The sequence below is a fragment of the Artemia sp. Qi Xiang Cuo genome, chromosome 14, assembly GCF_049724085.1.
Source record: "Artemia sp. Qi Xiang Cuo chromosome 14, ASM4972408v1, whole genome shotgun sequence".
Taxonomy (NCBI): Eukaryota; Metazoa; Arthropoda; class Branchiopoda; order Anostraca; family Artemiidae; genus Artemia; species Artemia sp. Qi Xiang Cuo.
The window spans coordinates 57,771,311-57,787,175 of NC_142807.1; the positions used below are offsets into that span (position 1 = coordinate 57,771,311).

A 15,865-nucleotide genomic window follows, 5' to 3' on the forward strand; every position below is an offset into this window, starting at 1 on the left:
TAAAACATTTTTATCTAAAGTGACCTACATCCGTTAATAATTCAGCTTTTCAATTTTTTAGTTCTTTGCAATGAAAAGCGTTCTCCTCTTCAAAGAGTATTGAAAGTAAAAAGTGCTACTGTCACTATTCCTGAAAAGAAATTTTTTCTAAAGCTGTCTTTGTTTTGTTTCTTTAAATTATTTCCAATAAAGAACTTTCAAATTAATAAAGCACTTAGCTTTCTATTTTATATAACTGTAATTTAAGAGCTCCTTGATAAAAAAGTTTATGAGAGGACTTGTTACAAGAGCACTAATCTAATCGTTGTGTTGCAGAGGTAGCTGCAACCTAGTTGGTAGACAGCCATTGATCATCGCCACAAAAAAAACACGTTTTGAAAAAAGTTGTTTAATGAAAAATAAGGGATAATTGAAGCTAATTCAAAAATGGTAACAGTTTACAGGTCTTTATGAACAGTAAAAGTAATTGCTAAAATAAGTAATTTCGAAAAAGGGCTAGAAACCGCTTAAAAATGGCGACGGATCGAACTAAATAGTACACAACCGAAATTTCAGAAACCTATAAGAAGTATGGCTTAATAATATCAACATTTATAATAAAGGGTTGTAGCTTATATATTGGCACTTTTTTATAAATTGATTTTCGTTGCACTAGAGCAAACTACCAAATGGCACAAAAACCGAATTTTTGGCGCATTTCCAAATAGAAAATATTGTCATATATTAATTTGTCCACAGAAGAAATTATTTTATATTTTAATCTGTCTTAAAAAAGGTACAAATTGATCTGCATTGATCAGAAGCTCTCAACTGGGCGCAACCAGAGCCGTTCAATGAAGGGGAGCAACCGGTTTAGCTGTTCCGGGCGCCGCAGCTGGGGGTGCTGTGACTAAAGGGTTGCCCGCTTTGATCAAATTTTTCACTTCGATTTGGCTTTTTTTACTTATATTTGAGTTGAGAGCGGGGCCTGTAATCAATTTTGCCCCGGGTACCACCAATCCAAGGAAATGCTCTAGGTCCAATTATACCCTTTGAGGTAATGGAAACCAAAGTCTGGAAACATAGGACTTGCTAAGTGCTTGTACTAATCCTCTGGACACAGTTCTACTGAAAGTATGAGTTTACTGGAGTTAGACGGATAAACACTTATACACTTTACGAGTATTTGGATGGGTTTATGGGGTCCTAGGGACTATTTTATATTTTAATTTCGATGTAAAAAGTTTAACCTACAGCTAAAAAGAAAAAAAATAATACCAAAACCACAATTTGATATTCATCCACTGGCAAGATATGGGAATATTAATGTGAAAGTGAAGTAAAGTTTCTTGTAAAAATTTGGATCGTAATCTTTCGAATCTAGAATTTGCTCATTGATTAGTTTTTTTGGTAGGGGACGCGTAATAAAATTTATATAAGGATTTAGTATCACCTGAGTTGCATGAAGTTTCCTCTGAAAATTTCAATGGCGATCCTTTGGATTTGCTATTTTGCTGATCAAATAATACTTTTTTTGGGGGGGGGGTGCTTAATAAAATGTATATAGGATCTGAAGCCTCAAAGTTTTGTGTACTAGTGAATTAGAAAGATATAATATTTATGTATGGGTACCTGTTGTCACCACGTTCGTGCTTTGACGCTATAGGAAAATATCAGCGGGAGGGCAAAATATTTTTCTTCAATAAATAGAGATTACAATCCATTGAATTGTTCTCATGGAACAATTTTATTTGATTATTTTTTTTTATTTCGGGAGATGCATCATAAAATGTTTAAGAGATCTCATCAAATCTCTGGATAGAGAGTCATCAAATTTATAATCTGGTGGGAAAAAAATATCAATGTGAGAGGTAAGTACGGTTTCTTCCAAAACTACGATTGACGTTTTGTCCCATGAGAGTAAAAGTATACAAAATTAATTGAACACCAAATTTCATGCATTGATTTCTATATATATTTCATGCAAATGCAATTATCAACAATCACGACGCTTTGAATTAAATATTTATCTATGAATACATAAAACAAAATAGTGGCAAGATCGAGAAAAATGAAAACAGTGGATTATTATTCGATAAATGTTTTTTTTACATGATCTGTAATATTGTTTTTTATGAAAGATACCCCAGTGGGAAAAAGGAAAATTTAAAAGGATTAAAGGAGTTCAGAAGAAAGGGGTTGAGTTCTTAAACCACATGAAAAACCTTCACACCGTGTCCTATAGATCATGAGACTAAATTCAATTAGGACTGGAAAAGGCTGATAAATCCCATTCAAAATTTTACTTTTATGGGAGGGATTCGCTTAAAAAATTTGTTTATTTATCTCTGTTTTATTTAGTGGAAACTTTAATCCCAAAGCAAAGATGTCCCTAAAAAGGGGACACAATTATGAACTAGCAATCAAAATCCTAAATAAACTTAATTATAAAAGAAACACTGTTAAAAAGTGGTTTAATGCTAAAGTAACAAACTAAAATGTACTTGTATCTTTGTGCAAGAATAAATACTCTAGGAAGTCAATTCTATATGAATTTAGGGAAACATTTCGTTCTTATTCAAGAATATTTCCGTACAACTTAAACTGATTAAACTCAACCTAATCTAACTTAAATCCATTTAGCTCAAACCCAAGTAGCCTCCTTCCAACAATTCAACTCAACTCTTCCTCATGTAACTCAGCCGATATTTTAATCCTCCCTAATCTCAGGCTGAGTTAAACAAGGTTTAGCTGAACAAGATTGAGTTGAGTGTGGTTGAGTCACATGGCGTTGAGTTGAATGGGGGTTGGGTGGCATGAGGTTGGATGGGATGAAATTCATGGGGTTGAATTAGACGGGGATGTGACTGAATGGGTTTTGAGCTGACTAGGGTTGAGCTAAAAGAGGTATGTTGAATAAGGGTTGAACAGGTTTGAGCTACACGGTTAATGATAATTTGACCATGAATTGCTTGACCAATACTTAATCAAGTCAATGGCTATTACTATAATGATTATTTGGTACTAAATCGGTAAGTTTCCCCTATTTTTCTGGGAAGAGAAAGCCCAAAGTCGACGAAGCGTCTTTCTCTGGATTGTTGAACTTGATTAATGATGTTTCAAAGAGGGCGTACAAAAGCCATTACCAGAAGATATGAAAAATGGATGAAAAATGGGAGTTCCCGCATGTTTACTATTCGCTAGTTGAAAATTATTGATGGAAATTTAGAAAATAAATAGATTTCAACAAAATTTAAAAATGACATTTAATTTAAGGTAAAACTCTGCATTGACAATTGCCCAGGTGAAATCCTTATGCGATGTATTTGAAAAGCGGTTGCCTTGACCGCAAGAATTTCTGGACACTAATCGACCGATTGTTACCGAGCCTTGGGTAAGTAGCACTTACTCCTAGAGAGGAGATAAAGTTTTGAAAAAGCTCTATACCCCTCAATCTGAAGGGCTTAAGATAAAATTTTCATAGAAACCTTTTCTATTTCTTGAGATTTACAAAAAAATAAATAGATAGATAGATCGTGTATTTCAAAAGCCCAAGAGCCATATACACACAAAAATTATGAAAAATAGAAAAATTACAACAGAGCAAATTACGAAACACACATTAACATGATACATAGCGAAAAATACCTTCTGGTAAATTAACAAAAAAAAATAACTTTAATTCCATATAATTAATAATAATTAATTGTAAAAACATTTCCTTCGTTCTAATCCCTTCTCTATGTACACACCAATACGAAATATTGTAGTTGGATTACTACTTTGTAAAATTTTAGGAAGCAGCAAAACAATCCCTTGTAAGTAATTTTCCCTTAAATCAGAGAGCACCGGGCACTTTCGGAGAAAATGGTCCAAATCTTCGTCCTCATCCCTACAAAGAGGACACACATATCGACCATCAGGATGTACTATCCCCCTGTCGATAGTACATCCTGTGTAAATATGACCAAAAAGATCCCTTTCCAAATAAACTTGGTAAGCAGAATTGATACTGTCTATGGTATGAAAAGATTACTCTCGTCTGATTTCAATACATTTTATAGTGATATTAGATACTTTGAAAAAGTAGATTTTTTTTGTGTGTGACTACGATTCAGGAACGTACAAACGAAGAGATGGCCAGACCCAGTGCTTTTAAATGTCATAATTTTTACTGGGTAACCCGTCTCCTGAATGTCAGAATTTATGAGATTTGTTTTTCCATTTTTTTTTCTTCTAACGTATACCAGGAAGCTATGACGTTGGTATACTCCAAGATGAGATATTGAGAGAACATTTACATGATAAGTTGAATATTAAACTGAAGAGTATAAAGTTTGTCAATATAGGAGATAGATCGGAAAATTTTAGGAACACAATTTTTGAAGTTCCTGATGGTGTCTTAGAGAAGAAGATAAAAGGAAGATGATGTCAGGGTAGACTTTCAAATGTTGCTGAGGAACTCCGAAAGGATTTCCTGGAAGAAATTCCTTCTAGGTTTGTCTACATTGGTTGGGTCACACCCTTAAAGATTGCTGCATACCTTGATCAGCGTTTGAAGAAAACACATATCTCCCCTGGCGATCTTCTCTAAGTTGAGAGTAAAGTAGCAAGAGATATGAACTTCACCTTGCTGGCTGCTCAATCTGTATCAGTAGATATAAGTGCTGTGACAGTTTATGTAGTTCTGCCACAGTAGAATCAAGCATGTTGTGGGGCTCAAGCTGGGAATTTTTAAGAGTCAATGCCATGCAGACTTTGCCAGCAGCTAAGTCTGTCACGGTTCTATGGATTTGTAATAGAGTCTATAGTTCAAAGTAAAACTGATCCACTAATACCTCGTAATATGGGATATCAGAAATAACTGTATAAGTTTTTATTGAAATTAATGTCTGTGTCCTCCACCAGTATCCCTTCTTAGAGAGTTTTCCAAGGTTTGTCAGTTAATCACTAAGCAAAGGAACCGAACCTCAGGCAAAACATTGTCATGTTCCTTTTTTTAATTGCCAAAAAAGCCAGTAGTTAATTTTTCCTTGTCCTGAGCCTAAGTAATTCCAAATCTGTATTTTCGCGTTGCTAATTTTTGTATAAAAAGTTTCTTTTTAATTTTATATTATTCGGAAATTAAATAAAAAATATTCAAAATATACCTTAATTATAAGTTTTGTTACTAAGGATTTGCGAAATCAAGAGTTAATCTGAGAAAAATCGTGATCGAAAATATTGATTTTTAAGTTACGTTCCATCACTTGATGCAATCACTATAAAATAACAAAATTTACGATAAAATCACCAGACGAAAAAATAATACCAATAGGTGGACGTGGAAAACCAGAGCCTACCGCAAAAGCGAAGAGAGAGGTAATTATTTTAAGGATTTAGGATTCACCAGAATTGGTCCAATCCTTCAAAAATTGTTTTTAGTAACTTTGTTCCAGCGTTGCCAACGCTTTGAGATAAATTGTACCATTTTTCCGACCAATGTTGTACCACGAGAGATAAATTTGTACCATCCGAACAGTAGGTTAAAAATTCGAAGGGTGCGTTGCTTTGCGACGCTCGCCGGTAGTTATGTTTAATTGATTTTACGGAAAACTGAGAAAAGTTCTAATGCTAGAGCAGGAGAAATAAACCCAAGGCACTATCAACCTCATAGCTTGAAACACGAGGAATGTTTTTATAGGGTTTCTCGGCTTAACAAAAAAGAAGTACAAAACCGCTAAAAGCATTTTAGAAGAAGGTTACAGTAAAATTTGTAAAATTTGTAAAATCAGTAAAACTTCTCTTTGTTTTGGAGACTAGTAGAGATCAACAGCAATAGCACATCTCACACTTCTGCAGGTTCGCTCTGGAAGTAGACTATCCTTTGAAAATAAGGGCTGATAATTGTCCTCGAGCATCCACTACTTAAAGCAAAAAACTCCCCATGTTGAAACATTTTTACTTAGCCGTCATAATGTTGACATGATTAATGAGATGTTCGATTCCTATAAATGTTAGTACATAGGTCTACATGACAGCAGGCAAGTTCTACCTTTTTCAAATGATATTTTCTTCATTTTCAAGTGAAAATGGTCAGTCCAATTTTATGAACCTTACTATATGAGTCTTTGATAATGAGGGCAATGGCAACAGTGGCTGATAAAGTGCGACAATAGTGCGACAAGCTTGATAAAGCTTACCGTATTTTGGTACTGATAAATAAAATAATAATAAAGTGCAATTTGCTACCAGGTACTAAGCGTAATTCCGTTATCCTAATTGCTTTACTTGATAGATATGGACTAATTCGATATACTAATTTTTCACCAATAATTTGTCATTTGGTGATTCCACGAAATGAAGAGGGTGATTACTGTTTGCCTTCGGTGGCTACCCTGTCTGCAATTTGCATCGGATGGGAGAGGGTCTTAAGTTTCAGAAAAGGTTGAAGGGGATGTTGAACCATATCACAAGACATTATATGCATTCAGGTTGATTGTTGTTGGAATGATCGTAGGCAGAGCCATTCCTAGGGTTGATGGCGCCAGGGGAAAAATTAATTACAGCACCCCCTCTCGACACAAAATATTAGTGAAAAAATTTAAATCAAAGTGAAAATTTGGAACAAAGGGGGCGATTCCCCAGCCGCCCCCAAGCCACGGCGCCTGGGACAACTGTCCCGGTTGTCCCCCCCCCCCTAAGAACCCCCTCGGATCGTTGGATCACCTTGTGGGTCAAGTTCTACAAATTGGAAACCGTTACATGTTTCTGATCCGAATTTGGTGCAACGCGCCTGTAAAAAGTTGCGTAATCCCAAGAACATGATGTAAAATCCCCAAAAAGAGCTTAGATATTGATGGAATTCATTAACTAAGATGCAACAGGTATGAGGATCACTTATGGGATGAAGCTTGCAGTAAGAGTAAGGAGGGGAAAAAAGATCCACTCTCATTCTGGAAGCGATATTTGATTATGCAAAATACTTCTTACTCAAAGTCGCGCGTCCTTCTATATGAGCAGTTGCTCTAAGAAATTTGTTTCAAAAGTCCAACTTTAGCATAAAATACAGGGGGCGCTGAGGAAGAGGCCTTTTCCGTTACATTCTGAATAATTTCTGTTCATTTTGATTTAATGTTGCTCTTTACTTTCACTCAAAAACTAGTTTTTTGTTTAACTTTATTTATGAATGGCTATGTAATTTCGTCTTTGATATTAGATATTAGAAACCATTTCAAATTTCTAACAATGCCTAGCAGTTTTGTTAAATCGTAAAACCAAATGTTTTCCACCCAAAGAAACTGGAAACTTGTAAAGAATATACCTTTCAGGATTTGACATGAGGAGACAGGAAGTAAAACTAACAGCTCTACACACAGAGCCTTGTCTAGCAGAATTTTAGATTATGTTTTGTTTTTAGTATTCTGTTTTGATGATTAATTTTATAATATTAAAAATTGTTATTGTGATAAATATTTTACAATAATAAACACAGGATGAAAATATTAGATTTAAATTTAAAATACGATTCGTTGCATTCACAGAAGAATTAAATTTATCTTTTTAGTTTACTTCAAATCTTGGCTATATTCCCTTGTTTCGCAGCGTTAACAAAGAATAAATAGGACGAAGCAGCGTTGCCAACGCGGTACAATTGTACGGTTTTTGGTACAATATAGGTACAATTCGGTATATTTGAAAATTTTTTGGTACAATCCAAATTTTAACGTCGTTCACATCTCGTGAACAACGTTATTGGTGAAGTTGGTTTTGAAGATCGTGCGAAATCATCAAGAAGCAGACATTCTCGATAATATTTGATGAAAGTACAGACTTTAGTAACAAAAAGAGCCTGGTTGTAGTTGTTCACCGTTTTTATCTGAATGATGTTGATCGAGAAGCCAGTTTTCCTGTAAGAGACTCCTTCTTGTGACCTATAGAAGTTCAGCAATGTACAGCTGAAGATATTTACCAGGCCATAACTAAACTGCTTTTTCTACGAAATTGAAGCTCCAAAGGCAAACCTAAAAGGATTTGCTGCAGAAAATGTGTCCGTTATGATGGAGGAGCAAGGTGGTGTTTAGGCGAAACTGTCAGAAGACTCCTCCAGTTTATTTGTACTTGGTTGTTCATGTCATTCCATTCACATACATGCTAGTACTGTCAGCAAACAATTGCCAAAAGAATTGAAGATTTTTGTCAGGATGTATTCAACTATATTTTTCAGAGCCCAAAACGGGCCATTGAGATTTTAGAATTGCAAAAGTAAATGGAGTTGAACGAAAATCGAATTTTGAGACATATAATAACTCGATGGTTGTCTAGACAAGCCGTTGTAGCTCTATATTTGGAGCAATGGTATTGCTTGGCTTTATTGTTCCGTGCAGAAAGTCTTAAAAAGGTCAACAAGCCAGAGAAGGCCACTGCCATACTAAAAAATCTGCTGTAAGAGGTTTTCAAAGCTTACTTTGCCTTCCTGGTGTAAATTTTGAAGTATATCGAAGACCTAAACAAGAACTTTCAGGCAGAGTACACCCAGATTCATCTTGTCCATAATCGTTTTTCTGAAGAGTACAAGACAATAGACCCACTTTTTGTTGCCTAGTTATATCCAAGAAAGTGATTCCCGCCTTATAAACCCACATGACACCAACTACTACGTTGATGTCAAGGATGTGGAATTTGGGAGCCGAGTGGAAGTGATTTTTGCCAAAGAAAAGGTATCTCTCTCTGCTGCAGTTGAGTTTTAAAAAGAGTGTAGGAAATTTTTGATCGTGCTCTGTGATGAGATGAGAAAGCGTTTTTTTCAACTCCGGGTATTCATCGGTAAGAAACTTCGATAGGCTTCATCCACGCTACACTATGGGAGTAGAGTAAAATCAGCCAAACCTGGCACCGCTTCTCGCTCAGTTTCTAAATTTACTGAGTAACAGACCTGGAAGATATCGTCCTAGAGTGGAAGAGATTACCCGTTTTCTCTGAGCTTGGTACTTTCATTGACTTGTTTTGCACTCGGGTTTACAGGCAAAAAGATGTTAATGGGTCAAAACGTTCTCAGCTGTCAATCTGAACAAAAACAGCGTTAGAATTGTCTCGATTTCACCACCAAATCGATTTCACCACCAAAAAAAGAATCACCAAATTTGGTTATAAATTACTAATGATGGCAACCCTGCTCTTAGGCTGGTCTACACAATCCCTGGAAAGGGGGAAAAATGATGATCAAAACAACACACTTTTCTCTAATTTTCTCTAACACTTTTCTCTAAACCCTCTGCTTCAGGAAAAATGCTCTTCTAAACAGCCTATACATTAAAAACCGAATTTCAAGACTTATCTTCCCTGAGATTCCCCCCGAGAATCTCAGATGTCCCCCCGGGAATCTCAGATGTCCCCCTGGAAAGTATATTTGTCTAAAAAGAAATATTTCATAGAGTAGCTTGGACCAGCTAGAAAAGATTATTCAAAAAAGTTTATAGAATCAAATTCATTCAAAGAACACTGTAAAACAAATAACCCCAGGTCTTCTTAACAGGATTTTTATTATAAAAACTGAATTGGAGAAGAAACATTTATAAAAAAATTATATTCAGGCCAGGATCTAGGCTTAGGCCCAGTAGACCCAGGCCTAGGGGTACACAATGCCGAGGGGCATAGAAAAAAACACTGAGCGATTTTTTTTCTTATCAAAAACTGGACTGATCTGATTTATCGTGATGTTAAAACCACACAAGAATTCCGTAGCCGCTTATGAATTTGCAGATGTCTCCCAAGAATGGCAACTGAGAGATCAGTATCACCTCTCTCCTGCATTACTTTTGGCTCATCATTCACCAGCTGCCTTCTGTTCAGGGCTTCCACTATCCCCTAATTTTCCAGTATTTCTTCGTAAATCGCTTGGGCCTAGGGGTTCTAAAAGTGCCAGGGCCTTGAGACACCAAAGACTTAAATCCAGCCCTGATTAAATTAGGCGCTCCTTTGAATGACCGTAAATTAAACAATCAGCTGTACAAAAAGGTTGTTTCCTCCCACTTTCTAGGGCTAAAATGAAAGGAGGGTTAAGATATTTAGGGTTTTAAAAAATGATATTGGGTGGCTAAATATCTTATTTTTGGCACCCTATCTAGGGTTAAGCAAAAACAGACACTCCCTTCATTGGAATGAGGAAAGGTCATAAGAAAGCATTTGAAGTACTTTAAGAAAGCAATAGTCAATTTTTAAATAGATTTATTTGGGATGGAGAAGGAGTGTTTGCAGCTGTGATTTCTTAGTTGTTCCGATACAGTGATGAGTTTTAAATAGTAAGCTGTAGGTAAAAACATTAAATAAAAAAAAAACTACTTACTGGACTAGGTTAGATGAAGCTATGCAGAAGACTTACCAACCAGTTCCTCATGACTTACCACTTCAAGAAGGTCTGATTTAGTGAATACAATACCTGTCAAGGGGGCAAGAAATATTGGACTCAGAAATGCTATTAAGGGAAATAACAGGATATTGGTACATTGATTATTCAAAAAGAAGCTTTAGGCTTACCCATCCTTTCCCATGACATTCTTGACATAACAGGCTCCCTGTACCTTTGCATCTATGGCACGGCTTCACTGAGGCTGTGTGAGGTACTGGCAGAATTTTGATCTCGTTGCGGAAAAGCTCAGTTGGGGTTGCCGATATCTCCCATGGCTTAGGCGGAGTGCCATACATTGGTCCATCAACCTCACCTCCTCCGTATGGAGTGAACGCCCAAGAAGTTTCACGTTTCTCAGTAAACGACTGAAGCTCATACTGAAAATTTGAATAGACAATGCTTTACATTTCATATGCAGAGCCAACGATAATGAGGATCTAGTCAAGAAGGAATAAGGTCCATCTGCTAGTGGGAGCATATACTAATTGACTGTTTTTATGGACATGATCAACTTCATTAGTGCGATAATAAGGACCTAGTCAAGAAGGAACAAGGTCCATCTGCTAGTGGGAGCATATACTAACTGACTGTTTTTATGGACATGATCAACTTCATTAGTGCGATAATAAGGACCTAGTCAAGAAGGAACAAGGTCCATCTGCTAGTGGGAGCATATACTAACTGACTGTTTTTATGGACATGATCAACTTGATTAGTGCGATGCTGATTAACGATTTGACCAGACATCCTGATTTGATAATAAAATTCTCTATGTCAGTCTTAAAAGAGGAGGTAACTGAATAATGATTGGAAGCATTGTCGCAATGAATATTTTTGTACAAAGAGCCTTATTATGGTAAATTCTTACAAGTAAGCAACAATATCTTCGGCTCTTTAAAAAAAATTGTTGGTTCTTCAGAAGCATTGGTGTTGTACACACATGTACACACATGTACACATGTACATGTGTGTACATATGTGTACATGTGTGTTACTTTTATATGTTATATATTGTTATATACTTTTATATATTGTTACTTTTATATGAAATAAGAAAAGACTAGTAAACTTTTTTGCAACGTTAAAAAAATTCAATCGTTTCTCTCTTAATATATTTGAAAAAAAAAGTTACATGGTGACGCTATCGTAGACCCTCCGAAGGTTTAAAGATCCATCACTAAAAGAAAAAATTATATTTTACTCTACTGCAGAAGGCACTCTGATTTCAGAAATAGAGCGTAGGGTTTTCACGTTCGTACGGTTTCTTTTTCCTTTTTAAATCAGTAGTCTGAAACTCTTAATAGTTTTAGCTTCAATTCAAGTCAACTTTCCAAGTGAGTGAGAACCTAGGAAAAAAGCTACCAATTTAAGGAGAAGAGGAACCATACATTCGCATAGACCACACACTCTAATTCTGAACATACCATTATGATAGTCGTTATGCCTTTTGACGAGCTGAGAGACTGTTTAATCATTGCCAGTGAAACTGCTAGTATTCTAGTCTTTAGATTCTTGTTTTCTATCGTTGTTGCTGTGACCGACATCAGAAAAGAGTAGAGGGCTGTTACTTTAGGAATTATTCCAGTGTAGTTGAATCTATTTTTCGCGTCAGGGGTTTTATTTAAAGCTTTAGGTGCCCTATCAAAGGATCATTCCTCACTTATCCAACCTAGTGGTAGCTTATTTGGAATGATAAGAAGTTGCTATAGGAGCAAGTTCCTTTTTTGTTAATTTTATTCACAAGACAAAAGAAAAAGATTAAACAGGAATTAATTGGAATGATGGTTTCTTAATAAAATACAGTTTGTTCCCAAGAACGATAAAAAGCCTTTGTCATGGTAGCTAGTCTTCCCAGATGCTTCTCATAAAATGGCACAGCTATAAAAGTGAAATGTTCCGAAGACACTATTTTTCGAGCAAAAATGCGATGATGGCGCAATTTATCCTGCTATTTCTGTTTTAAAATTGCGCTGATATGACGAGTCCAAAAAGCAACCGCCTCAAAAAAAGTATACAAATTCACTCCTTCTGGTGAATTCCCCCCTTCTGGCAACATTAACTGTGACTACAAGTGTGTAATACAAGGATTTGCGCACGTATCACGCAGCAAGAATATTGAGGAAGTATTAGACAAATTTTCTTAAAGGACACTGAAAACTGAAATATTTGATTTTCGTCGAAAAAATCTCGACTCAAGACCGTATATTGGAGAACAGTCAGTGATCCAGGGACCGTTATCTTTCAAGGGGTGGCTCACATTCGCTGCAGTTGGATTGAGGTTGGATTCTAGGGTAATCGGGGGCGCTGTTAACGAATATCGGAGTGCACAAGTTTGCACACGGGTAAAACATGGTCATTTTAGACTATAAAGTCAGATTTGGCCTATAACGACGTCAAGCCGCTCTTGATTTATTTTTACACGGTAAAATAAACTGAAAACCATAAACTTGACATATTCTAAATTCTAAGAACGAGTACTTTCACCTGGTATTTTTAGTTTTTCCCCAAAACCTTGTTAAGCCTTATTTTTTTTTTGTTAAGCCTTATTTAATTTTGTTTTTAAATATACTTTTTCTTAGTTTTTTTGGTTTTTCTAAAATTTTTGCCTACATAAGTATATTTTTTATGCTTTATCTGAATTCTGCTCGTTATTACAAGTCAAACTATGTACCTCTTTTTAAAAAAATCTTAATTTTTGAGCAACTATTTATTTTTTCTAAATAATGTCATAGCTTTCAGAAATTAGCCTACAATGAGCAAATTTTTAATTTTTTTTAGCTGTTAAGAAAAAATAAAAACGAATCAAACTACACATCGTTTGAATCGTCAGAATGTCTTTTACACATTGTTAATAAAAACAAAGTCGAGACTTGAATCTGCAAGAATATATACGCGTTGGAACAAGGAAATATCCCACCCCCCCCCCCAAAAAAAAGACAATTTTCTGCACAGTGGCGTTTTACTCGAAATATTTTCAGGACAACCTACAATTTTTATCTCACCAAAGGATAGATCGTTTTTTTTTTTTTAAATCAAATCATGTACTAACATTCTATGCAACTAATATTTTTAAACGGGAGAAAAAAAAAAAAAAAAAAAAAGATGCCTCGTTCTGCGATCGCATGCGCGAATTTGGTATATTTTTATGCTTTATTTGAATTCTGCTCGTCATTACGAGTCATTACGTCAAACCATGTGCCTCTTTTCCAAAGAATCTTAATTCTTGAGCAACAATTAATTTTTTCTGTAGTAGTAGATACAATCAAGTAGTCGAGGGGTCTGAACGCTTCCCCTTTGAAATGTTTGTCTAACTCGTATAAAAACCTAACAAAATGCATAAAAAGTGTTTTATATGTTTTTAAAGCTTTTTGTAATCTCCCACCCCGAAAAATAATTCTGAATACGGCCTGTCTCTTCTCTACATTTTAGGTCAATAAAACAAATCGCGGGGATTTTTAGAAGGTCCTTTTGGGGGAGAGGGGGATGGGAGGGTTCTCAGGAAAAATGGGATTTTAAAGGGATTTTAAAGGGACATTTAAAGGGATTTAAAAAACTTTGAAGGGATTAGATTATTCTTATTTCACTTGTCTGCATAAACGCACATCGATTGTATCCGTAAAATCTCAGAATAATGGTGATATTTTTACAGTTATGATTATTACTATTCTCATTGTTAGTTAAACTGATAAAATAATTTTGCAAAGATTCAAGATGTATCAGCATGAAATGACAATGCTGCTGTAAGTTTTTTTATTTTTATTTATTTCATCTGTGAGCTTTGACTATCATCTTATTTAATACTTTGCTTTGCATAGCTCTTCTCAAAGTGATACACATTTTATAAATGCTATTTATAGTTGTAGTGGAAAAACTCGAATTGCATAAAAGTATAGGACATTATAACATTATAGCACAACATTTGAAGTACCACATGTACGTATACATGACAACTTTTTCCCCCTATCATTCTTTGATATTTTAATGATTTTCCCTACAATGGCTAATATTTTCCTTAGGTATATTTCTGCATTTGGTTCAAAATTATATCCCCCAAATTAGCCCCCCCACCCCTCGACATGAAATCGTTCGTACACATTCATTACTAATACAACTAAAAGCTTGTCGTGCAGTTAAGTAGTCTTTCTGTCGTAGTGACTAAAAGATCTCCCCCATATAATTTTTGTTTCGGCAAAAAAAAAAAAAAAAAAAAAAAAAGAACCTCCAGATACTTTAAGATAATAAAAAAGTGTTTACATTTCTCATTATATTTCTCTCCATATAGTTCAATTATAATTTTCAATCTTAATTAAAATATTAGACATATTATTTTCAAGGATGCACTAAATTTTATTAAATACTAAATATTATATTACTTAATATATATAATCTTTATTATAATTTAAAAAGAAATTATTATATTATAAATTTATATATAACTATATATATATATATATATATATATATATATATATATATATATATATATATATATATATATATATATATATATATATATATATATATATATATATATATATATATATATATATATATATATATACATATATTTATACATATATATATATATATATATATATATATATATATATATATATATATATATATATATATATATATAGTTATAATATTAAATGTTATATACTTAATGTTATATATTATCAATATTTAGTATAATATTTATACTAAATATTATATTAAGTATTATTAAATATTCTAGTAGGTCAAAACTGACTCTCTTGAGACCAGTAGAACAAAAACACAAAGAACAGCGTCAATTTGAAAGCTCAAACTGTCCATCTCGAAGCCCAGCATCGTTTATTTGTCTTGGAAGAGAATCACAAACGCAAAGGTCATAACCTAGTCAATAGAAGACTTTTATGATCCCTGTTGGCGGGTAAACAAGGGTATTTGTATTACTTGTAAGGATGAAGAAATTCCCCGGGGAATTTTGATGACGGTGCAAAATGTTTGATAAATTGTTGAGGTTGATTGAGCTTCTGACCAAACAGGACATTTACAAACAATTCTTGTCCTAAGTAAATCCTTTGCTGGAATGAAGATAATGTAGTCAAGGGAAAGTTGAAAAATAATGGATGAAAAATAGAAAAAAGAAAAATTGGATATAGTATCTCACTGAATCAATGAGTTCAAGTTTCGACCATCGTCTGGCCTAATGGGATATTTGTTAATAATTTTTGCTTGAAGTAATTCCTAGGCTGGAAAGAAAATATTGTATCAAAGAAAAAGGTGAAAATTAAAAACTGAAAAATAAGGAAACTAAAATTGAACGTAGTCTCTCACTGTATCAGTGATTTCTAATTTCGCTTCATATATTAGATCAAATAAAAAAAACATTTTTCAACTGAAAGTAAGGAGCAACATTAAATCTTAAAACGAACAGAAATTATTACGTATATGAGAGGGTTTGGCCCCTAATCAATACCTCACTCTTTACGCTAAAGTTCGAATTTTGTTCGA

General features: G+C 34.4%; 1 protein-coding gene across 1 annotated transcript in view; it reads right to left on the minus strand.

Annotated features, from left to right (window-relative positions):
• The window catches only part of LOC148944688 (protein SSUH2 homolog), a 265,586-nt gene that overhangs the window by 134,658 nt on the left and 115,063 nt on the right, over positions 1 to 15,865 (minus strand). Inside the window, exon 4 of the mRNA XM_089100140.1 lies at positions 10,495 to 10,743. Within this exon, the coding sequence (XP_088956266.1) occupies positions 10,495 to 10,743 (249 nt within the window). The remainder of the gene's footprint in view (positions 1 to 10,494; positions 10,744 to 15,865) is intronic.